We start from the raw sequence: 27,773 nt of genomic DNA on the forward strand, positions 1-27,773 counted from the left end.
CTTATTTAGGCATGACCATGTACTTAGTGGTCTCACTCTATCAAGAATCATGATATCACTCCCGTCATATAGGAGGGATAGATCTCTTCTACATCACTCACATCTCTCCACATAATTTGTTACATACCCAGTAGTCGCCTTTATAGTCCACTCATTTACGAGTGATGTTTGACGAAGTCAAAGTATGTAACTCCTTATGTAGGGAACCATGGTGACTTCAGGTCCAAGGACTAATAGTTATACTAATAGTCACATGAGAAAGTATATGACACTCATATAACGATCCATGATACTTTCTCATGGCGGGTCATTCAGTATACATTCTCCAATACATACTCATGTGTCAACTTGATATCTAATATCCATGACTTGTGAGATCAAGTCATCGAGTTGACCTACATGCTAGTCTCATCGCATTAACATTGTCCCTGAATGTTAATACTTGACTAAGAATGATTGAGTAGTGTTCTCTATATCATCTCATTATCAATTCAACCAATCGATTGATATAGATAAGAACCTTCTACTCAAAGACGCTATTATACTCAGTTATTTGACATCAATACAAGTAAGTATAATAACCATAAAGAAATGCCTTTATAAATATATATATATATATGATACATCGAGTCCATACAATAATCATCACATGATCGGCTCTAGAGCTCTCATTAACAAGCACATATCTCAAAAAACATATTAAATGGATGCGCATATCTCGAAGAAATAGATATAATTTGCTCTTCTTTAAAAGGTCACCCGGCAAAAGTACATATAATCATCTAAACTCTTCCACTACTTCATAACTTTTATCTTTCTCTAGCCCCTATGCTGACTTGAGTGTCGGAATGGTTATATCGATTTTAGTCTTGACGTCCATTCTAACTTCTAATTGAGTGTTATAGGTATACTAGGTATTTTTTTTATAACCGAAGCATCTAAGGGGGTGTTTGGTTCTTTCCTAGAAATAAGAATCGAAATGAGAATCATTGTATTGTGGAATGAGAATGGGTATGAGCATGAATATCACTCTTAAAAGCAATGTTTGGTTAGTTGCATATTTTCTATCGGAATAAATCAAAATTTCCCTTTTTACCCTTAAAGGAAAATAAGAGAAAAAATTAGATGTGAGAGAAAGATGAATGAGAGAAAAATATGATGAAAGAGAATGATGAGGGAGAGTCTGATGAGAGAGAAAGTGTGATGAGAAAGAATGAAGAGAGAGAAAGTGTGATGAGAGAAAATGAGAAAAGAGAGTGTGATAGGAGAGATCATGATGAGAGAAGATGAGAGAGAAAATATGATGTGAGAGAAAGTATGATGGGAGAGGATGAAGAGAGAGAAAATGTAATGAGAAAAATGAGGGGAGAGAGTGTGATGATAGAAATTGAGGAGAGAGAAAGTATGATGAGAGAGAAAGTGTGATGAGGAAAAAAGAGAGTAGTGAGTGTGATGAGAGAGATTGAGGAGAGAGAAAGTATGATGAGAGAGAAAGTGTGTTGAGGAAAAAAAGGAGGGAGTGTGACAAGAGAGATTGAGGAGAGAGAAAGTGTGATAAGAAAAAAAAAAGAGAAAGATAGTGTGATGTGAGAGATTGAGGAGAGAAAGTATGATGAGAGAAAAAGAAGGAAGAGAGTGCGATGGAAGAGATTGTGGAGAGAGAAAGTATGATGAGAGAGAAAGTGTAATGAGAAAAAAAGAGGAATGAGAGTGTGATAGGAGAGATTAAGGAGAGAGAAAGTGTATGATAAAATGATGAGAGAGAAAATATGATGAGAGAGAACAAGGAGAGAGAAGTGATATGAAAGAAAAAATAAATAAATATATTTTGATATTTGGTATTAAGGGAGAAAATTTTAATTTTAGGTCAAGGGTATTTTTGGAATAAGGGAATATTTTGATTGATGAAAATAAGGTAATGACTCATTGAAGGGGAGGTACATGAGAATGAGTTATTACCCAATTTCAAGGATTCATTCCCTTATTTACATTCCTATTCCTATAATCCAAACATTAACAATGGTAATCAATGATTCTCATTCCCATTCTCCACTCCTATTCCCTTAAACCAAACACCCCCTAAGATCTCCACCTCTTGCTTCCTGTTAATTTACCAAATAGCAAACTCAGATAGAAACAAGTGGATATGAGATTGTCACTTTCACCTATATTCTCGCTACCATACTCAACCCTTGACAGTCGACTCAATACCTCCCAGTCGGTTGAGTTGGCATTTATCATCGCTTAGCGATTGCGAAAGAGATGGATTGCATCGCAGTCCTCCAATCCATTCAAAAAGTTAGACTCCTATATGCGTGGAAGTAGTGTCCTTGAATGTGCAGGGATCGCATATCATTTTGAGAAGATTAAAGAGAATTAATTTAATAAGGAAATGTACACTTCATTTATATGTTGGTTTGGAATAACGGAAGCCTGGATTTCCCATGAAAAATTAAGAATTGTCTTTGATGTCAGGAGCACTATTTAAAGTAATGAACAAATTTAAGGTGTCTACAGCACCTAAACTGGAAGATTTTGATCATCCACACTATGAATGCTCCCACTCTTTTTATCTTGCTCAAGACCTAGAAAAAGCTTGTCTCCGCCGTACAGCCCGCTTACACACCTGATGCTAAGGTTGGGCTGCGTAAACACGTTGAACTAGCAATGAATGAAACCTAAAGAATCCCCCACTTCAACTTTGAGAAGTTGGGGCTTTGGAAATCAGTGTTGGTTTGTAAGTCAATCATTTGGATAACTTTCCATGGCTCTTTAGCATAAATTCACTAATAGATTATTGTTTGTTGTGTTCGACATAAGTGTAATATCTTATTCCTTTAAATGTATTTGTAGAAATAAAAGAAAAAAAAATACAAAAGCTCCAAAGTGATGGTTAGATTTGCTGCATTCTCTCATGAAGCTACTCTTTTTGAAATAGTTAGAAGAATTTGATGGTTCTTAACTAGGAAAGTTTCTCTGCAGCAACAACAGAAAGTGCTTTGGAGTAGTTTCACGGCAAATCTAGAGGCTAATATCTTTTTACAAACCACAAAATATTTACAGTGTTGTTGTTTAATAAGGCTGAAAGGATAGAAGAAAGATGAGAGCTCCTCTACATGCGGATATGATAACACGCCATAGAAGATGTTGGGGAAAAAGGGAAATACAGTCCAGATGGATATTCTACATTCGGATATGATGGACATAGAAGATGTTAGAAAACAAGGTATTATACAAGTTGAAAAACAATATGACTAGACTACTAGTCACCTCCTTTGACGTTTCACAGCAACCAGATTTTTAGAAAAAACATAGCAAACACACAAATTGAGTTCATTAAATGCTACGAAAACCTCCAGAGCATTTTGAAGGTAAGAGCCTACAGGACGGAGCTCGAACCTCACTCCCTGCAAAGTTGGCAGATGAAAAAAAAACTAGTCAGCATGGGATGCAGTTCAACGATAGTTTTTTAACATTAAAGATCGAGTAGTCATTAGTGGACGGTTAAAGCTAAGAATTGAACTTAAGCAACATTTGTAGACATCAAGGATAAGAATTGAACTTCCCAATTCTTTGTACAGTTTATCTAAAACTTTCCAGTTATTATGTCTGATTGAACTCATGGTCACATGACAGACATCCCAACTCCACAAAATTCTATTGCAAATAAATCATATCACATGACAAACATTTAATATAGAAGGCCGAAGGTTTTCAAGTAGAGGTAGATAGGTTTCATATTATCTATAATAAGTGAACCAATCATAATGTATGTATATATTTTCCTACCAAACCGCATTGTTTGCCTAGGTGGACTACTTGGACCTTTTTAATGGTTCGTTAATGCGGACCACCTTCTACCTAGGTGAGGTGGAGGCTAGTTGAAATCACCTAGGTGGCTGCCTATGCAACAATGGCTATGATAACACAGAACTAATCAATTTTACAAACATGCTATGCGTTTAGAGGAAGATGTTGGTATGTTGTGAGTTGTGATTTATGAGAGTTGGAGTTATAGGCCATTAAGAAGGAGCATTGGAATGTGACAGGTCAGGCATGGGTCTATGCCAAGGTCGGGCACAGTTCCAAGTGGGGCTACAACCCGCCCCACTTGACACTTCTAGTTTTGCAAATGAACTTAAGCATTCAAAATCAAGTACTATGTTAGCTTGTTAATAGCATCACCTTACATGAGCGAATATTTTTAAAACAACTTTCCACTGCTGGCATGTACAATGAAGAGCAAGTAGCTCATAAATGTCCACCATGAACTACATTTATCCCACTGTGTTAATAACCACATAAATTTGGCAGCAAAACTCTTCACACTGACAAAGTGAAATCATATTACTGGTCAAAACTTCCATAGCAACAAGTATTTTTGGAAAAATAAACTAACAAATGGTTCTTTTACAAAATCATGATCACATTCTGAGGAATGGTTCTTCACTATATGATTTCTAATATTCGATGCATGTAGAAATATGATCTGAAGAAACTATCTAATTCTTGCTCCTACTTAATTATCTTATGACCTCAAAACCAATCAAGAAGATACTTGGACAAACACCTTTGGGTAGATTGCCATGAAATTTCTTAATTGCAAAGCTATGCATTTCAGATTGCACTAACTGATGGCTCTGGTGAAGTTTGAATCTCAATTTAATGTTACATTTCCAAATTAAGAAGAAATTGAAGTTCTGAATCTTCCATCTGCTCTTAAATTGACCAACTTAACCATAACAGCAGACACCTCAATTGGGATAACAGAAATAGGAAACTACAAACAGTTTTTAAAAATTTGGACAAAATACAAGTATTGGGAATGCCATAGGAGGAATACGGAGATACCATCTTATGAGGGATCCAAAGAGGAAATGCTTCATGATGGATACTTGCTCGAGTACTTCGCCCTTGTACAACCTCAACATCCCAATGTTCACCTTCTTCCATGACGCAGCGCCACTGATACCATCAAGCATGAAAGAATGCTCTGCAAAGACCCCTTTCTTCACCTTCTTCACAAACGCCACGCACGCCAAGTACATGTAATCAGTAGAGAAATAGTCAAGAATGTCGTCGTTATGAATCGAATTTGGCTTCATGTACTTGTGATCAATCAGCTGAGCCGATCCAAATATAAAAGGGAGGAAGTGGTAGTCATCGAGCGCCCACCCTCCGTGCCCTCCATCCGGTTTGAGGTTGTAGATGATCTGCAGTCTACGCATAAGATCAAGGTAGGTAGAGAAGACACCAAGGACGAGAGCGGGATAGTCCTCTTCTTTGATGAGCCCGAGGCGGGCGAGGCAGTAGAGGAAGGCGGCGAAGTTGTTCTCATGGGCATTTCCGTAGTCGATGCGGTAGACGTTTCCGAAAGAGTCAAGAAGGTACGGAAGGAGTTCGTCTGCGGCGGGACGGAGCTCGTCGTACTGGGCTAGGAGAGCAAGAACGAGGTCATAGCCCTTGTCAGTGAGACGTGCGTGCCAAAAGCGGTAGGCTGGATTGCAGATGCGTAAGGCGTGGGCGAGAGGGGGGAACTCGTCGATCCAGCGGGTGAGGGTTTGGAGAAGAGAGAGGAGGCCGACGACAGTGTCGGAAAGTGGGGAAGGAACAGGGTCGGAGAGTTTTCGGCCGCAGACCGAGTGGGAAAGGGCTGCGATGAAGCCGAGGAAGTGACGGCCAGAGGTGGAGGCGTCAAAGCGGCGGATGTCGTCAGGGGAGGAAATGCGCCTCCACGGGACATGGAAATGATACGGTGGCTCGGCAAGGGGAACGGGAAGAGGTTGGGGGACGGGAATGCGAGAAACAGAAGCCGTAGCCATGGGGGCGTCGATGGCCGGGGTCGGGGGAAGGCGGCAGTTGGAGCACAGCGGAGTGCCTAACCGGGAGGCCGCGGTGCCACCGCAAACAACGCAGGATGAGCATTGAACTGGCATCGAAGGCGCACCGGGAGATGAGGGAGGAGGTGCGCCGGAGGAGCTACCGGGATCGGTCATTCTGGACAAGAAGAGGGATGGAGGCGAGTTCTTGCAGTTGGTCTAAATAAAGCCCAGGCCGTGGAGGTCCAAACCATTCTCGGCGCCAAAGCTGAGAGACATGCGTTACTTATGCCCCTGGCCTGTTGGGTCGGGCCGTGGAGGTCCAAACCATTCGCACAACCAAAGATATCTTTTCTTTAATTTTTTCTTGAATTATCAAAGTATTTTTATAGCCTAGTGACCATTTTATGTGTTTGTTTAATCAAATAAAGCACACATTATCAGCCCTATAACTATGAAATCTTTATAGATTAGTTTGTGTTGATATACACAAAAGAAAAGAAAACATACTATTGCAGAATGATCAGCATTAGTTCGGCGTGAACGAGTGGACAAACTTTTTGTATTATAATCTGTGCTTGGATTTGTTCTTAATTATAAATTATTGTTTCCATTAAATAATCTCAAAGAACTTCGGTTGTTCCCATTGTTTCTGGTGTCTTTAAAATATAAATATTCATATTAATTTTTTTATTATTATATTTAAAATTTAAAATAAACAATTCATTTTATTAAATTTGAATAATTATTTTTCACTACATATTATATAAATTATTCTAAAATTTTTATTATATTCAATTTATTATTATTATTTATTTTTTATTATTATATTTATAGAATGAGTAGAAGGAGAAAGATTGGAAAGTATAAGTAGTGATCGAATAAAAAGCATAGATGGGATAGCTGATGATTAAAATTTAAGATAAAATTTTTAATAGAATAATTAATATAGATTCCCTAAGGCTACGATGACGCATTTAAAACTCCATTTGCTTTCACAGTAGTCCAAATGCAGAATCAGAAATCTAGACAATGGTCGTCGTCAATCGGCAAGGAAAAGCAATGAATTTTAAAAAAAAACTTATGATACGGCCAAAAGATGGGCCTTCGAGTAAAGATAAAAGTTGGAAGATTGCATGGGACCAGTGCATATGATCTTTTAATCGGATCCTAGGTTGATCGGATTCTGAGTGCCTTAATATTAATGAAATTTTAAGTTGAGTCAGCGTCATCAAGAGTAAAGTCTTTTTCATTACTTGGGACTAACACGGTTAATTATTTCGACCGAGTAATCTAGCCGATCTGATAAACTGGACACTTGGTCCGATCAAAATCTAGGTCCAAACGGAGAGGCCGAGCGAAGGATGAGTCCGACAATATTCCTCAAATTTGACTTGGTTGCTCTTGCAAGCGATAGTCGATCGGACTACAGAAGAGACTAAGTTGGTTTGGTAACTAAGCATATTAAGGGTCCGTCAACTCAATGACCTCATATTATTTTTTGATGTTTTGTGCGATAAATAACAGAGAATATTCCATATACAAGCTGTACACTAGAAGTTTCCATCATGCCAAATGTAAATATTGTAGGTCCATTTTAGGAAAGGTGTCAGAGCATCTTTATGATATGCCCTTTTTTGAAAACGCTTTGAAATTCATGTACAAGCAAACAATAACAATATAAAAGAGGGTCTCCAGCTACCAGCGCAGGTACGTGAGGCTACGCAATTCTACTCATCTATTACCACTGTTCGCCACTATTCATTGCCCTTAGCTCGATCATTGACTTGAGCATTAGAGTACCTGCGCCGGGATTCCTTCCCTGGCTTGGTTGATGACGTTCCTTTGGACACACAGGACCATTTGGAGTCATTTTTTCCAACGAGGAGTCTTTACTCAGTTAACATCAGAGTCACCTGCCCAGTGCGCCATCTTCTCCGCTTTTGGACATAATCAAAATTTACACCATTTGTGGGAACTTTACCTATATCTGAAACATAAAGATAGGCGAGACTGGATGACTCATTATAATAACTTTGTCACAAGAAGATTTGGAACTGTTAATAGCTGCTCGAGCGACTAGATTGACGCAGCAGTAGCAAGTAGCGACTGGGTGCCCTATTCCTAATGACCCTACTATATCTATGACCAACACTCAAGCCGAGCGTGGGACCCGAGTGGAAGGCCTGACCTGGTTCCAACCAATCCATCCTCCCCCGGCCGCCTTCCCGCAGGCACCTGTGCAGTCGACTAGCCTTCCGCTTGTGCCCCCATCGTCGATTACATATCACTAGAAGTTGTTCCACACGCTCCTTGATGACATGGGCCGAACAGAAAGGCCTCAAGAATCATCTTATGAAAATGCAGCCGCCCATGACCTTCGTAAAGGTAAAGCCTCGATGGTCAATAGCTCCCCCAAGCGGGCAAGCATACCGTTCTCCCAAAAAATCTTGGAAGATAAATTGCTGGCTCATTTTCGACCTCTGTCAATTGGAGAATTCAGAGGAGTGGTCGTTCCTGAGGATAACCTGCTCAAATTGAAAAGGTAGTTATCCTCCATTAGTACACAGACGGAGTAAGTGCCGAGTGTTCCTTACTGTTGGTCCCTTAGAGGTCGGCAAAAGAGAGTGAATTGCCCTGCATAAAAAATGAACACCCTTCTCGATCTTTACAGCTTGATTAAAACTAACACTTGCATTACTAGAATTTAAATAGCTAATTAAAGAGAAAGAGGCACCGAGGTTTACTCGATTTGCAATCAGGAGATTACTAATCTAAGACGTTGAAAGCTTACTAAAGTCTCATTCGGGTGGAAACCCCTCTTACAACAGTTGATGCACTGAATTATAAAGCTAAACTCAAATAGAATTGATTACAAGTGTTCTATTTAGCTTCTGGGATCAGGGCTATATTTATAGTCTTGATCAGGGCACCTAGAAGGATTCTAGGCGCCTGGACGCGGATAGAATGTTATCCTCTTCGAAATGGATCGCATCACGTCAAGTTTCGATAAGGTTTTTGGTCTGGGCGTCTGGAATTGGTCCAGGCGCCCGGACCAAAGTCAACCTCTGTGTTGACTTTTCAATCTTGACTCTCGCTACGGCTCCACTCGGTTGGGTGATTTCAGCCATCCGGAATAAGGCTCACCCGAATCCATTTTCCTACCTTCTCAATCAATCTTCCATTCCAGCTTCTAGTCCCTCGGAACTGCTGTGTGCTTCCTGTTGGTGCGGGAAGCATCCGACGATCGAACCGATGTTTTGATTATGTCAAAGGGTTCAAGTTAAGTTCTTTTGGTATCTAATGTGCTTGAATGAGATTGCAGGAAAGTCTTAAGTTCACTTAGGCAAAAGTCCTAGCTGCGGTTAGGCAAGGTGAAAAACCTAAGGGGCGGTAACCTTAGGTCCTAGGGGGTGGTAACCCTAGGTGAAGGAAAATCCTAAGGGGCGGTAACCTTAGGTCCTAGGGGGTGGTAACCTTAGGTGGAGGAAAACCCTAGGGCGCAGTAACCCTAGGTCCTAGGGGGTGGTAACCCTAGGTAGAGAAAACCCCTAGGGGGGCGGTAACCCTAGGTCCTAGGGGGTGGTAACTGTTAGAGTGTATACTAAAAGCCTAGCTTTTGTATAAATATTTATTTAGAAATAAAGAATCACAATGGTTAAATATCTACATTTATTTGTTAAATGTAATTTGTTCAATTAATTTATATAGTAGACAACATGGTGTGTGGTGTTACACACAGAAGATCATGTTGTCGGTTCTTTATAAATTGTAAACAGTTGCTCGCGACTACAATGGAAATGAACAAACCGTTGAAGTAGTCGTAGTGTAATTAAGTATTAGTTTATCTTAACTAATAAATTACACTGATACACTCCAAGTGTATTGAGTAGGACCATTTTAGGTAAGTTCTTTTTGAACTGACTTTATAAAAGAACTAGACCTTACTTATTATGGAAGTGTGTGCTCTTAATCCTAATATAATAACAAACACATATATTTAGTATTTATTTCTTTGACTTATCAATGGGTGACATTTAGCTCGATAAATCAATAAGCCCGATAAGTTGGGAAATGATATTACTTATAGTGTGTGTTGTTGATTATAGAAGGAAACTGTGTCCTAGTAATCTAGGTTGAGAATGACCCCAAGAGGAGCTCATAAGGATTGTTATGTTAAACCCTGTAGGTGGATTTAGTCCGACATGACGATGAGGTTGAGTGGTACTACTCTTGGACAAAGATATTAATTAAGTGAGTTGTCAGTAACTCATTTAATTAGTGGACATTCGACATCTTAAACACAGGGAGACTAACACACTCATAATAAGGAGTTCAAAATGTAATTTGGGATTGGTGCGGTAGTTCAATAATAGTTCTTTAGTGGAATGAATTATTATTGATGAAATTAAGTTATGTGTTCGGGGCGAAAACGGGATGCTTAATTTCATCAGGAGACCAAAACTAATTCCTCCTCTCGGTCCCTATCGTAGCCTCTTAATTATAGAGTACTATACCCACCTATACCCACCTTTTTACCCATCCTATAGGGGTCGGCCAAGCTAGCTTGGAGTCCAAGCTAGGGCCGGCCAAAGGCATGGTTCATGGGTTCATGAGGTGCCCGACCCTATTAAAATAAAAAGGAATTTTATTTTTAAAATTTTTCTTATGTGGATTCCATGATTTTAAAAGAGAGTTTAAAATTTAAATCTTTCCTTTTATAGCTTTCTACAAAAGATTAAGAAAAGATTTGAAATCTTTCCTTATTTGTAGATTGAAAGGTAGATTTTAATTTTGAGAAAACTTTCCTTTTTTAACCATGTTCATGATTTAAAAGAGAGTTTAAAAATTAAATATTCTCTTTTATTAGTTTCTACAAAAGATTAAGAAAAGATTTGATATCTTTCCTTATTTGTAGATTAAAAGGAGATTTTAATTTTTTAGAAATAACTTTCCTTTTTGGAAATCATCCACATGTTTAAAAGAAAGATTTTAATTTATAAAATTTCCTTTTTACAAACCACCATGAAGGAAAAAATTATTAGCGAATTTTTTTTATAAATTTCTGGAAACAAATTAGGAAGTTTTAATTCTTTTATGAATTAAATTTTCCTTGATTGAGATTAGAATAGTGGCCGGCCAAATGGTTTGAGAAAAGGAAATTGATTTTAAATCAATTAAATTTTCTTTTTCATGGCAAAGAAATTAAGGAAGTTTTTATTAAAATTTCCTTATTTGCCAAGACCAAGGAATATAAAAGAGGGGGTAGAGGTGCCTTCATGGGTGATAATCTCTATTCTATTTTCTCCTCTCTTTTTCTCCTTGGGTGTGGCCGGCCCCTCCTCTTTCTCTCCTCTCCTTATTGTGGCCGAAACTTCTTCATTGGTGGAGTTTTCTTGGTGGGCGGATCAAGCAAGGAGAAGAAGGAGAGAAAGGAAGCCTAGTCTCTAGCATCCCTTGGTTCATTGGTGGTGGCCGAACCTATCCATCAAGAAGGACTCTTGGTGGCCGAAACCTAGAAGGAAGAAGAAGGTGCTTGGTGGTTCTCATCTCGAAAAATCGTTGCCCACACAACGTCCGAGGTTAGAAGAGGAGTACGGTAGAAGATCAAGAGGTATTAAAGTTTACAAAGGAAGGTATAATTAGTAATTAATTTCCGCATCATACTAGTTGTATTTCTTTTGTATGAATTCCAAACACAAGAGGCATTAGATTCTAGATTTTCAGATTTGTTTCGAAGATGTGTTTCTTTTCTTTTATTTTTAGAATTTGTGATTCGATTGTTCTTTTTGGTTAACTTAGAGTTATTTAAGGAAATTAAATATTAGCTTTCCTTAAAAGGCTTTGTCTAGGCGGTGGTGGTTGCTCTCATATCCAAGAAGGCTATGTGCCTCGCCATGCAGTCCTGGAAGCTAATTTTAGAAATTAATATTTAATGGAATTAACAACATAGGTGGATTTGGATCAATAGTGTTAAGTTCCGCTTGCGATCCAAATCTAAACCATTAAGAACAGATAGGTTAAATTTGGAATCAATGATGTTAAGTTCCGTCTGCGATTCCTAATTTAATTTCTAAAGAACACAATAGGTTATTTAAAGAAAGGTTCGACACTTGTACAAAAAATTTTGTACAGTGAAACCGATACGTTTTCCTAGGACTAACCAACAGTAACCCTAGGCAGAAAGTCCAATCGATTTGGAGGACCGGACTGATATCAGGTAACTCTCCTGAGTGGAGTAGGTGAGTGCGCGTTCCCCGTAGAGGGAACAGTAGGCGTCGGGTCAACCTAGGGTTTCCGGTCGAAAATCCGAAGTCAGACCCGGACAGTCCGGAGACTGTCAATTACTGTTTTTACTTTACTTTATGTGTCCTAACATTGTCTTGCAGGGTATGCTGTTGTTTTTGGACTAACGCATCTTGCAGGTACAAAAAACCAACCTTAAGCCTCGGATGAACAGTGTCCGAGGCGCCTTCATTGAGCTTGGAGGCGCCTCGGGTGCAAAGCGGGAGTTGGCTGCGAAGCAGTGCTGGTGGCGCCTTAGATGAAGCTGGAGGCGCCTTAGACCAATGCTTGAAGGTGCCTTGAAGAGGCTTGGAGGCACCTTAAAGCAGATAAGTGCGACCAGTTCTGTGCTGATCCACGCGTGCGACTCGGGCAGCCTAGAGGCGCCTCGGACGTGCTTGGAGGTGCCTTCAGCAGTGTATAAAAGGGGTTGTCGAGGCAGCACTCAAACAATCAATTCTCTAGAGCTCTTTCTCCTGTGTGCTGCTAACAAGACGATCCGGCTGAGCTACGGCAAGACCCCGACGACTCGAAGCTTCAAGATAGTGATTTTCATCGTCGGTATAATTTGTATTCCAGTTTTAATATTGTACTTCAAAGTTGTACTCTCATTTACGATATTATAGTTGTTGTCCACCGAAAGCGATCAACGATCGTGAGCCTTGGAGTAGGAGTCGCCACAGGCTCCGAACCAAGTAAATAATATGTGCCTTTGTATGTTGTTCTTTTTATTTCCGCTGCTTTAACACTCTCGAACGATTTCCGAATAATTACGAAATAGCCACGAGCGCTATTCACCCCCCTTTAGCGCTTCTCGATCCAACAATTGGTATCAGAGCGGGGTAGCTTTGATTTGGTGCAACCACCAATCAAGCATCTTTCGTGGTATTTTCTGTTTTTAGGAGTCGATCAGAATCGGTATTCTTGCCGTTTTCCAATCCGTTTTTTTTTCGTAATCAGATTTCTTGCTCGAGGTTGGTGCAACACCACCCGAGTTCGTGTTTTATTTCATATACTTCCCGCACTACTAATCTAGGATCAAGTCCTAGAATTTTCTTGTTGTTTATTTTCTTCATATTAGATCTAAAATGACCCTTCAAGAAGGATACAGTATGGCCCGCCCCCGCTATTCACCGGAGACGACTTTGGGTACTGGAAGGGTCAAATGGAGGCGTATCTCCAAACTCATTTTGAAGTCTGGATGATCATCAAAACCGAGCTCCAACTACCAACCGATAGTGTCGGCAAGCCACTACCATACGAGGACTGGGACGCATCACTGATTAAGAAGGTGGAAGCAAATGCCAAGGCGACCTGTATCCTCCAGTGTGGCCTATCAAAAGAAGAACTTAACCGCATCGGTCCCTTCACCAGTGCCAAGGAGTTGTGGGAGAAGCTTATCGAACTTCACGAAGGAACGTCCGACACCAAAGTAAGTAAAAGAGACCTAATATTCAATAAATTATTTAATATTAAATTGCAGGAAGGTGAGACGGTTGCCCAACTCCATGCCCGGATACAAGATCTGCTCAACGGGCTTCATGCAATTGGACAGAAGGTAGATAATCAGGACATCATCAGGTATTCACTAAATGCCTTTCCGAGGAATACCTTGTGGGCATCAATGGGAGGTGGTAACCCTAGGTAGAAAGTCCAGTCGGTCTGGAGGACTAGATTGATATCAGGTAACTCTCCTGAGTGGAGTAGGTGAGGGTGCGTTCCCCGTAGAGGGAACAGTAGGCGTCGGGTCGACCTAGAGTTTCCGGTCGAAAATCCGAAGTCAGACCCGGACAGCCCGAAGATTGTCAATTACTGTTTTTACTATATTTTATGTGTGCTAACATTGTCTTGCAGGGTATGCTGTTGTTTTTGGACTAACGCATCTTATAGGTACAAAAAACCAACCTTAAGCCTCGGATGAACAGTGTCCGAGGCGCCTTCATGGAGCTTGGAGGCGCCTCGGGTGCAAAGCGGGAGTTGGCTGCGAAGCAGTGCTGGAGGCGCCTTGGACCAAGGCTTGAAGGCGCCTTGAAGAAGCTTGGTAGGTGCCTTAAAGAGGCTTGGAGGCGCCTTAAAGCAGATAAGTGCGATCAATTCTGTGCTGATCCACGCGTGCGACTCGGGCAGCCTAGAGGCGCCTCGGACGTGCTTGGAGGCGCCTTCAGCAGTGTATAAAAGGGGTTGTCAAGGCAGCACTCAAGCAATCAATTCTCTAGAGCTCTTTCTCCTGTGTGCTGCTAACAAGATGATCTGGCTGAGCTACGGCAAGACCCCGACGACTCGAAGCTTCAAGATAGTGATTTTCATCGTCGGTATAATTTGTATTCCAGTTTTAATATTGTACTTCAAAGTTGTACTCTCATTTACGATATTATAGTTGTTCTCCACCGAAAGCGATCAACGATCGTGAGCCTTAGAGTAGGAGTTGCCACAGGCTCTGAACCAAGTAAATAATCTGTGCCTTTGTGTGTTGTTCTTTTTATTTCCGCTGCTTTAACACTCTCGAACGATTTCCGAATACGAAAAAAAATAGCCACGAGCGCTATTCACCCCCCTTCTAGCGCTTCTCGATCCAACAATTGGTATCAGAGCGGGGTAGCTTTGATTTGGTGCAACCACCAATCAAGCATCTTTCGTGGTATTTTCTATTTTTAGGAGTCGATCAGAATCGGTATTCTTGCCGTTTTCCAATCCGTTTTTTTTCGTAATCGGATTTCTTGCTCGAGGTTGGTGCAACACCACCCGAGTTCGTGTTTTATTTCATATACTTCCCGCACTACTAATCCAGGATCAAGTCCTAGAATTTTCTTGTTGTTTATTTTCTTCATATTAGATCTAAAATGACCCTTCAAGAAGGATACAGTATAGCCCGCCCCCGCTATTCACCGGAGACGACTTCGGGTACTGGAAGGGTCAAATGGAGGCGTATCTCCAAACTCATTTTGAAGTCTGGATGATTGTCAAAACCGAGCTCCAACTACCAACTGATAGCGTCGGCAAGCCACTACCATACGAGGACTGGGACGCATCACTGATTAAGAAGGTGGAAGCAAATGCCAAGGCGACCTGTACCCTCCAGTGTGGCCTATCAAAAGAAGAACTTAACCGCATCGGTCCCTTCACCAGTGCCAAGGAGTTGTGGGAGAAGCTTATCGAACTTCACGAAGGAACGTCTGACCCCAAAGTAAGTAAAAGAGACCTAATATTCAATAAATTATTTAATATTAAATTGCAAGAAGGTGAGACGGCTGCCCAACTCCATGCCCGGATACAAGATCTGCTCAACGGGCTTCATGCAATTGGACAGAAGGTAGATAATCGGGACATCATCAGGTATTCACTAAATGCCTTTCCGAGGAATACCTTGTGGGCATCAGTGGTAGATGCTTATAAGGTATCCAAGGATCTATCTACCATTAAATTAGATGAACATTTTACAGAATTTGAACTTCATGAGTAGATTAATGCACGCCCTGCCGAGAAAGGGTTGGCTTTGGTTGCAGGTACAGGTAGAGGGCGTGAATCAAGAACAAAACGCAGAACCGAACCAGAGTCAGAAGAAGAACCAGAGTCGGACGATCCCAAATTATTATTGAACTACCGCACCAATCCCAAATTACATTTTGGGCTCATTCTTATCATGAGTGTGTTAGTCTCCCTGTGTTTAAGATATAGAATACCCACTAATTAAATGAGTTTGACAACTCACTTAATTAATATCTAGCTCCAAGAGTAGAACCACTCAACCTTATTGTCATGTCGGACTAAGTCCACCTGTAGGATTTACATGACAATCCTTATGAGCTCCTCTTGGGGACATCATCAACCTAGATTACTAGTGTTGGAGTGTATACTAAAAGCCTAGCTTTTGTATAAACATTTATAAGAATCACATTGGTCAAGTGTCTACATTTATATATACCAAATGTAGATGTTCAATTAATTTATATTATAGATAACATAGTGTGTGGTGTCACACACAGAAGATCGTGTTATCAGTTCTTTATAAATTATAAACAGTAGCTCGCGACTAAAATGGAAAGGAACAAACCATTGGAATAGTCGTAGTGTAATTAGATATTAGATTATCTTGACTAATAGATTACACTAGTATACTCTAAGTGTATTGAGCAGGACCATTTAAGGAAAGTTTTTTTTATACTGACTTAATAAAAAAACAAGTCCTTAGTTATTATGGAAGTGTGTGCTCTTAATCCTAATATAATAACAAGCATATATATTTAATATTTATTTCTTTGACTTATCAAAGGGTGAGATTTAGCTCGATAAATCAAAATGCTCGATAAGTTGGGAAATGATGTTACTTATAGTGTGTCTTATTGATTATAGAAGGAAACTATGTCATAGAAATCTAGGTTGATAATGTCCCCAAGAGGAGCTCATAAGGATTGTCATGTTTAACCCTGCAGGTGGACATAGTTCGACATGACGATAAGGTTGAGTGGTACTACTCTTGGACTAAGATATTAATTAAAGTGAGTTGTCAGTAACTCAATTAATTAGTGGACATTCGATATCTTAAACACAGGGAGACTAACACACTCATAATAAGAAGGAGCCCAAAATGTAATTTGGGATTGGTGCGGTAGTTCAATAATAATTCTTTAGTGGTATGAATTATTATTGATGAAGTTAAGTTGTGTGTTCGGGGCGAACACGGGAAGCTTAATTTCATCGGAAGACCAAAACCAATTCCTCCTCTCGGTCCCTATCGTAGCCTCTTGTATATAGAGAATTATACCCACCTATACCCAGCTTATCTACCCACCTTAAGGTGGCCGGTCAAGCTAGCTTAGAGCCCAAGCTAGGACCGGCCAAAGCTAATGGTGGAGCCAATTTTAGGTGGCCGGCCAAAGCTTGGGTCCCAAGCTTAGGTGGCCGACCACTAGAAAATAAAAAGAGATTTTTATTAAAATTATTTCTTATGTGGATATCATGGTTTTAAAAGAGAGTTTGAAATTTAAATCTTTCCTTTTATAGCTTTCTACAAAAGATTAAGAAAAGATTTGAAATCTTTCCTTATTTGTAGATTGAAAGGTGGATTTTAATTTTTTTAGAAAACTTTTCTTTTTTAACCATGTTCATGATTTAAAAGAGAGTTAAAAATTAAATATTTCTTTTATAAGTTTCTACAAAAGATTAATAAAAGATTTGATATCTTTCCTTATTTGTAGATTGAAAGGAGATTTTAATTTTTAGAGATAACTTTCCTTTTTGGAAATCATCCACATGTTTAAAAGAAAGATTTTAATTTATAATTTTTTTTAAACCACCATGAAGGGAAAAATTATTGGAGAAATTTGTTATAAATTTTCGGAAATAAATTAGGAAGTTTTAATTCTTGTGTTAATTAAAACTCTCCTTATTTTGGAGATTAAAGTGGCCGGCCATTGAAATAATGAAAAGGAAATTAATTTTTAATTAAATAAAATTTCCTTTTCATGGCAAAAGAATTAAGGAAGTTTTTATTAAAATTTCGTTATTTGCCAAGACCAAGGATTATAAAAGAGGGGGTAGAGGTGCCTTCAAGACAAGAGCTCTATTCTATTTCTTCCTCTCTTTTCTTCCTTAGTTGTGGCCGGCCCTAGAGGGTTTCCTTCTCCTCTTCTCTTCTTCTTTAGTGGCCGGTTTCATCCTTCTCTTGGAGCTTTTGATGGTGGCCGGTTCTAGGTAGGAGAAGAAGGAGAGAAAGGAGGCTTTGTTTCTTGCATCCCTTGGAGCTTGGTGGTGGTGGCCGAAATTCTACATCCTTGGAGAATTCTTGGTTTGGCCAAAACTTGCAAGGAGGAAGGAGAAGGGCTTGGGTGGTTCTCATCTTGGTAGATCGTTGCCCACACAACGTCCGAGATTAGAAGAGGAATACGGTAGAAGATCAAGAGGTTATTTACTTACAAAGAAAGGTATAACTAGTAATTATTTTCCGCATCATACTAGTTTTCTTTGTATAGTTATTTTTGGAAATACCAAACACAAGAGACATATGATTCTAGAGTTTCGAATTTGTTTTTTTTTTTTTCAAATTTGTGATTCGATTGCTCTTTTTTGTTAAACCTAATGTTATTTGAGGAAATTAAATATTTAATTTCATTAAGAGGTTTTGTCGAGGCAGTAGTAGATGCTCCCATATCCAAGAAGGTCATGTGCCTCGCCATGTTTGTCCTGGGAACCAATTTCTGAAATAGATATTTAATTGAATTTGTAACATTGGTTGATTTGGATCAATAGTGTTAAGTTCTGCTTGCGATCCAATTCTAAACCATTAAGAACAGATAAGTTAAATTTGGAATCAATAATGTTAAGTTCCGTTTGTGATTCCTAATTTAACTTCTAAAGAACACAATAGGTTGTTTAGGAAAGGTTCGACACTTGTACAAAATTTTTGTACAGTGGAACCGGTACGATCTTCCTAGGACCAACTAACAATTGGTATCAGAGCTAGGGTTTGCCTCTGTGTGTTTAGTTTTCAAATAGATTATGCACATGTCATACATAATTTAGGCAGGATAATAGTAGGATGTTCTAACTTTGTAGTTGCATGCTCCAACTATTATGACATATTGATATTGTGTGTGATTGGACCTTTGGACATGTCAAGGGCATTATTTTGTGTGTGCATGATTGTATGTATCATATACAGCAGGAGCTGTATTAGTTTTAGAATTTTACTTTTTTGTTCGACCTAGAATACATGTACATTCCTTTGTGGAATATAGGATCGATATATGTAAAATTCTATATTTGTCGCGGATCGTATCCTTGCGAGGCGTAGTGCTATTGGAGGACCAGAGGCGCAGTGGAAAAAGGAAGCTCTATGGACCCGACGACATGACCCTGAAGGCTGGCAGCACGCGAAGGACAGTGATAAAAGAAGCCATAATAGTTGGAAAATTAATTTCTATATTTATTGCTTTTATTTAATGTGATGTGTGTGTGCATGTAATGTATGCTAGCATAGGTTAAAATTCCTCACTTTAAATAACTAAGTGGGAGAGAGATTTGTATATGAATCCCACGGTCTCTATTACTGGTTTGTAAGTGATGCAACAAGCTTGCGTGTTGACTTTGAGTGCCTCCCTCCATAACGGATGAGTTTGTTTGCGGATCACTAGATCAAACTTCTTTTATGGATGGTTATAGGAAGTTATTTAGGATGTGTGTGATCTTCTCCAATTGAAGGGGCACAATTCTATTTAATGGACTTAGTATCAAGTAATGGTATACACTTAGACACATTTAATAGTATCCTCCCCAACGGAGTCAATACTATCACTTGTGTGACCAAAGGGAAACCAACTATTAATTTGTCATAAAACTAGATTGACAAGATAATAAAATAAAATCCCTCTTACAAATGTTCGAATTTGTATACGTCCACACTAACGTGGCATACAAAATTCACGGTGTTTGAGGTAATTTTATTTGTCATAAAGTTAGGTTGACAAGATAGTTAATGGGCCCTCCTCTTACAAATGTTGATTTTGTATATGTCCACACTAATGTGGCATGCAAAACTCACGGTGTTTTGAGGTGTTGGTAAATTTAAATAGTATTGTTTGGGGAATCAATATTATTTTAAATTTAGAGTCTTAAACAAATATTTGATCAAAGACAGACCAACTATTAATTTTATTTGTCATAGGTTGACAAGATAATAAAATTAATGGATAAAATCTCCTTTTAGAATTTGTATACGTCCACACTAACGTGACATACAAAATTCACAGGGATTTTTGAGATGTTGGTCTTGACCAAATATTTTAGTGATTCTTAGGATTTCAAATGTTAGTCAATCCCCTAGCTGTTATACTATAGAGTGGACTTAGTAGTCCCAATTATAATGATTGGAAAACTTGGACATTAAGGTAGACTGCCCTCTCAGAACTGAGAACAATAACGGTGTATTTAATTAGTTGTTGAAACATATTTAGTGGTGTTATCTACCGGTATCTGGTGTGTAGATACAGGAACCACTGATTATGTTTGTAATTCATTGCAGGGGTTCCAGGAAACCCGACAACTATATAAATCATCGTCTACATGGGCACTGTTGCAAAAAGTAGCAGCTGTTGCAGTGGGAGATGTTTATCCTTCGATAGGAATAAAACATGGATTTTTGAGAAATTATCTTTACGTACCAAGTTTAGAAAGAACTAGTTTTTCAATTTCTAAACTATTCAAAGAACTTGATATTCTACCTCTTTTAATAACAAAGTTGTTATCAAGAAAAAGAGGAAAGTTATCTATTCTGGTACGTTGGTTGGCAATTTATAAATCCAATAACTCCCACGATGCAACAAATGGAAATTAATAGCACATCTTCTAACTCTAATAAGAGAAAGCAACCTTCGGATTTGAACCAATCATATCTTTGACATCTAAGGCTAGGTTATATTAACTTGAGTAGGATTCAAAGGATAATAGTCGATGAACTTTTGGGGTTCATTGGTAGTGGAAACCTTTCCAACCTGCGAGTCTTACTTGGAAAGAAGAATAACCAAGAAGCTTTTTTAAGTCTAAGGGGTATATAGCCAAAGATGTGTTGGAATTGGTTCATTCTGATTTGTGTGGATCTATGACTATCCAGGAAAGAGGTAGTTTCGAATAATTCGTCTATTTTATAGACAACTATACATTTACTTGATGTGTCACAAGTCTAAGTGCTTTGATAAGTTCAAAGAGTACTAGGCTGATGCAGAGTAATGTTAAGGTAAAAGTATTAAGACACTACGGTGAGATCATAGTGGCGAATACCTCTTAGGAGAGTTTAGGAGTCACTTATCAGAAGTCGGGATTTAATACCAACTAACTGCACCTGGTACACCCCAACAGAATGGTGTAGTAGAAAGAAGGTATAGGACTCTTATGGAAATGATTAGATCGATGATGAGTTACCAAATTCGTTTTGAGGATATACTCTGGAAAAGGAAGTGAACATAGTACCTTCTAAGTCAGAACTCTCTACTCCCATAGAATTGCAGAATAAGTGCAAACATAATCTGAAGCATATTTGGATTTGGGGTAGTCCAGCACATGTGCTGATAGGAGACACTGAGAAGTTGGACGGGAGTTCACTTGTTTGTGGGTTATCCTAGAGAAACGAAATAAGGTTTATAGTCCTAAAAATCAGAAGGTCATGGTTAAGCACCAATGCTTAATTTTTAAAAGAGGACTATGTAATGAACCAATAGCCCATAAGTAGATTTGTTCTTAAGGAAATAAATAAATGACATGTCTAATCTAGTACTAACTGTACAAGATGAAATATCACAAGAACCTGTAACACGTATCACAAATGATACACAATTGCAGAAAGTGCCTCGTTGTAGTGGGAGGGTTGTTAGGTAACCTGAAAGATTCATGTTTTGGGAGAGTCTTTGGACCTAATAAAACTTGTGAAATGAACCTAATTCCAAAAATCTATGATGCAACTACAATGGCAAAGATAAAATCAAGTAAACAGCAATGAATGTTTAGTATATGTTCTAATAAATTGGATGGCTTCCATGCATGAGGTCTAGTGTTGTTAATAGAGAGATTGAAAAAACAGAGAGGAGAAAAGCAGAAAGCTTGAAAAGGAAACTTCATCAGCCAAGCTTACTACGATACATTTTATTATCTATATGGACTATGAGATTTAGTAAGTGGATGTCAAGACAACTTTCCTTAATGAAGTCTTCAAGAAAATATCCATATAAACGCAAAGGATAAGCAAATGTAAGAGAGCATCTTTGTGCAAGTTTAGTCATGGGAGAAAAGAAGAGGTCTTGGTCATACGTTTAAGGAAGTAATCCGGACCTATGGATTTATTCAGTGTCGGATGAGTCTTGTGTTATGCAAGTAGTGTGAAGCGTGGTGGTATTTCTTGTACTATATCGTAGATGACATTTTGGTAGTTGGAAACAATATCAAAGTGTCGGAAGTAAGGGTATGATTGTCCAAGCAATCGAAGGACTTGGGAGAATGCACTATTCTCGGGATCAAAGGATCCAAGAAAAGAATGTTGTGTTTATCCCAAGCCATACCTCTAGCTCGTTTAAGCATGCAAGACTCCATGAAAGGTTTTTCTACCTTTTGGGCATGGAGAATCTTTATCTAAAGAGATGTCTTTGAAGACATCAAAATAGATAGAGGACATGAAGGCTATTCTTTATGATTCGGCTATCGAAAGCCTAATGTATGAATCTACTAATGAACTAGACGGATACTCATTTCGCCGTATGGTTAGCATATATCAAAGTAACTCTGGACAGGGACATTGGACTGCTGTAAAGCATATATTGAAGTGCCTGAGAAGGACTAGAGATTATGTGCTAGATTACTAAGCACATGATTTACTCCCTATGGGTTACATGGATTTTGACTTCCAATCAGATAAGGGACAATAGTAAGTCAACCTCGGGGTTTTGTGTTTACTTTAGGAGGTAAAGCCATAACAATGGAGGAGTGTTAAGCAAAGATATTTTTCAGACTCCACCATAGAAGCTGAGTATATGGCAGCATCTGAGGCAGCCATAGAAGTTGTATGACTTAGTAACCTCAAGATGGACTTAGATATATTTTCTGGTTTGTCTAAAGATTATTACAATTTATTATAATAATAGTGGTGCAGTAGCAAACTCGAAGGAACCATAAGTTCATAAGGCAAGTAAACACGATAGAGCATAAGTACCACCCAATACGAGACATCGTATAACGAGGAGAAGTTGTTGTCGCCTAGATTGCATCAAGTAATAACCTGTAGATCCTTTCACTAAGGTCCTTAAGGCAAGTGTTTTTGATGGGCATGTTGAAGGATTGGGAATCAGATGTATGACAGCATAGTCTTTTAGTATAAGTGGGAGATTGTTGGAGTATATACTAAAAGTCTAGCTTTTGTATAAACATTTATAAGAATCACATTGGTCAAGTGTCTACATTTATATATACCAAATGTAGATGTTCAATTAATTTATATTGTAGATACCATAGTGTGTGGTGTCACACACAGAAGATTGTGTTATTGGTTTTTTATAAATTATAAATAGTAGCTCGCGACTAAAATGGAAACGAACAAACCATTGGAATAGTCGTAGTATAATTAGGTATTAATTTATCTTGACTAATAGATTACACTAGTACACTCTAAGTGTATTGAGCATGACCATTTAAGGACAGTTTTTTTTATACTAACTTAATAAAAAATAAGTCCTTAGTTATTATGAAAGTGTGTGTTCTTAATCCTAATATAATAACAAGCATATATATTTAATATTTATTTCTTTGACTTATCAAAGGGTGAGATTTAGCTCGATAAATCAAAATGCCCGATAAGTTGGGAAATGATGTTACTTATAGTGTGTCTTGTTGATTATAGAAGGAAACTGTGTCCTAGAAATCTAGGTTGATAATGTCCCCAAGAGGAGCTCATAAAGATTGTCATGTTAAACCTTGCAGGTGGATTTAGTCCGATATGACGATAAGGTTGAGTGGTACTACTCTTGGACTGAGATATTAATTAAAATGAGTTGTCAGTAACTTAATTAATTAGTGGACATCTGACATCTTAAATACAGGGAGACTAACACACTCATAATAAGAAGGAGCCCAAAATGTAATTTGGGATTGGTGCGGTAGTTCAATAATAATTCTTTAGTGGTATGAATTATTATTGATGAAGTTAAGTTGTGTGTTCGGGGTGAACACGGGAAGCTTAATTTCATCGGGAGACCAAAACCAATTCCTCCTCTTGGTCCCTATCGTAGCCTCTTGTATATAGAGAATTATACCCACCTATACCCACCTTATCTACCCACCTTAAGGTGGCTGGTCAAGCTAGCTTGGAGCCAAGCTAGGACCGGCCAAAGCTAATGGTGGAGCCAATTTTAGGTGGTCGGCCAAAGCTTGGGTCCCAAGCTTAGGTGGCCGGCCACTAGAAAATAAAACGAGATTTTTATTAAAATTATTTCTTATGTGGATATTATGGTTTTAAAAGAGAGTTTGAAATTTAAATCTTTCCTTTTATAGCTTTCTACAAAAGATTAAGAAAAGATTTGAAATCTTTCCTTATTTGTAGATTGAAAGGTGGATTTTAATTTTTTTAGAAAACTTTTCTTTTTTTTAACCATGTTCATGATTTAAAAGAGAGTTTAAAAATTAAATATTTCTTTTATAAGTTTCTACAAAAGATTAAGAAAAGATTTGATATCTTTCCTTATTTGTAAATTGAAAGGAGATTTTAATTTTTAGAGATAACTTTCCTTTTTGGAAATCATCCACATGTTTAAAAGAAAGATTTTAATTTATAATTTTTTTTAAACCACCATAAAGGGAAAAATTATTGGAGAAATTTGTTATAAATTTTCAGAAACAAATTAGGAAGTTTTAATTCTTGTGTTAATTAAAACTCTCCTTATTTTGGAGATTAAAGTGGCCGACCATTGAAATAATGAAAAGGAAATTAATTTTTAATTAAATAAAATTTCCTTTTCATGGCAAAAGAATTAAGGAAGTTTTTATTAAAATTTCCTGCAGACCAAGGATTATAAAAGAGGGGGTAGAGGTGCCTTCAAGACAAGAGCTCTATTCTATTTCTTCCTCTCTTTTCTTCCTTGGTTGTGGCCAGCCCTAGAGGGTTTCCTTCTCCTCTTCTCTTCTTCTTTAGTGGCCGGTTTCATCCTTCTCTTGGAGCTTTTGATGGTGGCCGGTTCTAGGTAGGAGAAGAAGGAGAGAAAGGAGGCTTTGTTTCTTGCATCCCTTGGAGCTTGGTGGTGGTGGCCGAAATTCTACATCCTTGGAGAATTCTTGGTTTGGCCCAAACTTGCAAGGAGGAAGGAGAAGGGCTTGGGTGGTTCTCATCTTGGTAGATCGTTGCCCACACAACGTCCGAGATTAGAAGAGGAATACGGTAGAAGATCAAGAGGTTATTTACTTACAAAGAAAGGTATAACTAGTAATTATTTTCCGCATCATACTAGTTTTCTTTGTATAATTATTTTTGGAAATACCAAACACAAGAGGCATATGATTCTAGAGTTTCGAATTTGTTTCGAGTTTGTTTTTTTTTGTTTTTTGAATTTGTGATTTGATTGTTCTTTTTGGTTAAACCTAATGTTATTTTAGGAAATTTAATATTTAATTTCGTTAAGAGGTTTTGTCAAGGCAGTGGTGGATGCTCCCATACCCAAGAAGGCCATGTGCCTCGCCATATTTGTCCTGGGAACCAATTTCTAAAATAGATATTTAATTGAATTTGTTACATTGGTTGATTTGGATCAATAGTGTTAAGTTCTGCTTGCGATCCAATTCTAAACCATTAAAAACAGATAAGTTAAATTTAGAATCAATAATGTTAAGTTCCATTTGCGATTCCTAATTTAACTTCTAAATAACACAATAGGTTTTTATGAAAGGTTCGACACTTGTACAAAATTTTTGTACAGTGGAACCGGTACGATCTTCCTAGGACCAACCAATAAGTAGGACACAGTTTCCTTCTATAATCAACAACACATACTATGAATAATATCATTTCCCAACTTATCAGGCCTATTGATTTATCGAACTAAATCATACCCTTTGATGAGTCAAAGAAATAAATACTAGATATATGTGCTTGTTATTATATTAGGATTAAGAGCACACATTTCCATAATAACAAAGGTCTTGTTCTTTTATGTAGTCAGTACAAAAAGAACTTACCTTAAATGTACTAGTGTAATTTTATAGTTAAGATAAACTAATATCAAATTATAATTCGACTATTCCAATGGTTTGTTCCTTTCCATCTTAGTCGTGAGCTACTGTTTATAATTTATAAGGAATTGATAACATGATCTTCTGTGTGTGACACCACACACAATGTTATCTATAATATAAATTAATTGAACAACTACACTTAACATATAAATGTAGACATTTGACCAATGTAATTCTTTATTTCAAAAATAAATGTTTACAAAAAGCTAGGCTTTTAGTATACACTCTAACAATCTTGCACTTATACTAAAAGACTTATGCTGTCATAAACGCTGCCATACATTTGATCCCCATCCCCTCAACATGCCGATCAAAAGCTTTCGTCGGAAGGGCCTTCATGAAAGGATCTGCCAGGTTATCTGCTGATGCAATCTTGGCGACAACAACTTCCCCTCGCTTTACAATGTATCGTATTAGGTGGTACTTGTGCTCTATGTGTTTACTCGCCTTATGGGCTCGTGGTTCCTTCGAGTTTGCTACTGCACCGCTATTATCACAATAAATTGTGATGATTTTGGGCAAATCAGGAATCACATCTAAGTCCATTAGGAAGTTTCTAAGCCACACAGCTTCTTTGGCTGCCTAAGAGGCTGCCACATACTCAACTTTCATGGTTGAGTCTGAAACGCATTTCTACTTAACACTCCTTCATGCAATAGCTCCACCTCGTAAAATAAACACATAGCCTGATGTAGGCTTACTATTGTCCCTATCTGATTGGAAGTCAGAATCCGTGTAACCCACAGGGAGCAAATCATCTGCTTGGTAAATCAGCATATAATCTCTAGTCCTTCTCTGGTACTTCAATATATGCTTTATAGCAGTCCAATGTCTTTGTCCAGGGTTACTTTGATATATGCTAGCCATGCCCATGGTAAAACAGATATCCGGTCTCGTACACAGCATAACATACATAAGGCTTCCGACAGCCGAAGCATAAGAAACTGCCTTCATGTCTTCTATCTCCTTCGATGTCTTCGGAGACATCTCTTTAGATAAAGCTACTCCATGCCTAAAAGGTAAAAACCTTTCTTGGAGTCTTACATGCTAAAACGAGCTAGGATTGTATCGATATATGAAGCTTGGGATAAGCACAACATCCTTTTCTTGTGATCCCTTATTACTTTGATCCCAAGAATATGTGCGCATTCTCCTAAGTCTTTCATATCGAATTGCTTGGACAACCATACCCTTACTTCCGACAACACATTGATATTGTTTCCAACTAACAAAATGTCATCTACGTATAGTACAAGAAATACTACCACGTTTCCATCACACTTCTTGTATACACAAGACTCATCCGGACACTGAATAAATCCATACGACTTGATTACTTCATTAAACTGGATGTTCCAAGACCTTGAAGCTTGTTTTAGTTCATAAATAGACCGATTGAGCTTGCACACTAGATGCTATTTGCCTTTTTCAATGAACCCCTCTGGTTGCTTCATATGGATGTTTTCTTCAAGACTTCCGTTAAGGAAAGCTGTCTTGACATCCATTTGCTAAACCTCATAATCCATATGAGCGACAATAGATAAAAGAATCCGGATAGACTTAAGCGTGACTACTGGTAAAAAAGTTTCTTCATAATCGATTCTCTCTTTTTGAGTATACCCCTTCGCAACAAGCCTTGCTTTGAAGGTTTCCACCTTCCCGTTTGTCCCTCTTTTCCTTTTGTAGATCCATTTACATCTAATAGCTTTTACACTATTTGATGGTTCTATAAGCTCCCAAATTTTGTTAGAATACATAGATTCTATTTCTGAATTCATTGCTCTTTGCCAAGATGCTGCATCTTTATCTTGGAGTGCTTCGTCATATGCCCGGGGATCAGGTTCATGTTCACCAGGGATCAAGTCCGAAGACTCTCCCAAAAACATGAATCTTTCAGGTTGCCTCACAACCCTC

At 38.3% G+C, this 27,773-nt stretch overlaps 1 protein-coding gene across 1 annotated transcript; it reads right to left on the reverse strand.

The window, feature by feature from the left end:
* Positions 1–3,146: 3,146 nt before the first annotated feature.
* LOC122041064 (serine/threonine-protein phosphatase 2A activator-like) lies at positions 3,147–6,077 on the reverse strand. Its single transcript, XM_042600641.1, has 2 exons — positions 4,852–6,077; positions 3,147–3,407 (listed from the first exon to the last, which is right to left on the reverse strand). Exons 1-2 carry the CDS (start codon positions 5,994–5,996, stop codon positions 3,401–3,403), a joined length of 1,152 nt encoding a protein of 383 aa, XP_042456575.1. The 5' UTR covers positions 5,997–6,077; the 3' UTR covers positions 3,147–3,400.
* Between the last annotated feature and the right edge of the window lie 21,696 nt (positions 6,078–27,773).

The sequence above is a fragment of the Zingiber officinale genome, chromosome 1B (genome assembly GCF_018446385.1).
Source record: "Zingiber officinale cultivar Zhangliang chromosome 1B, Zo_v1.1, whole genome shotgun sequence".
NCBI lineage: Eukaryota > Viridiplantae > Streptophyta > Magnoliopsida > Zingiberales > Zingiberaceae > Zingiber > Zingiber officinale.

What these genes read in the sequence shown, in the direction of transcription:
- LOC122041064 (XM_042600641.1), bottom strand. Translation starts at nt 5,996, where the DNA reads ATGACCGATCCCGGTAGCTCCTCCGGCGCACCTCCTCCCTCATCTCCC.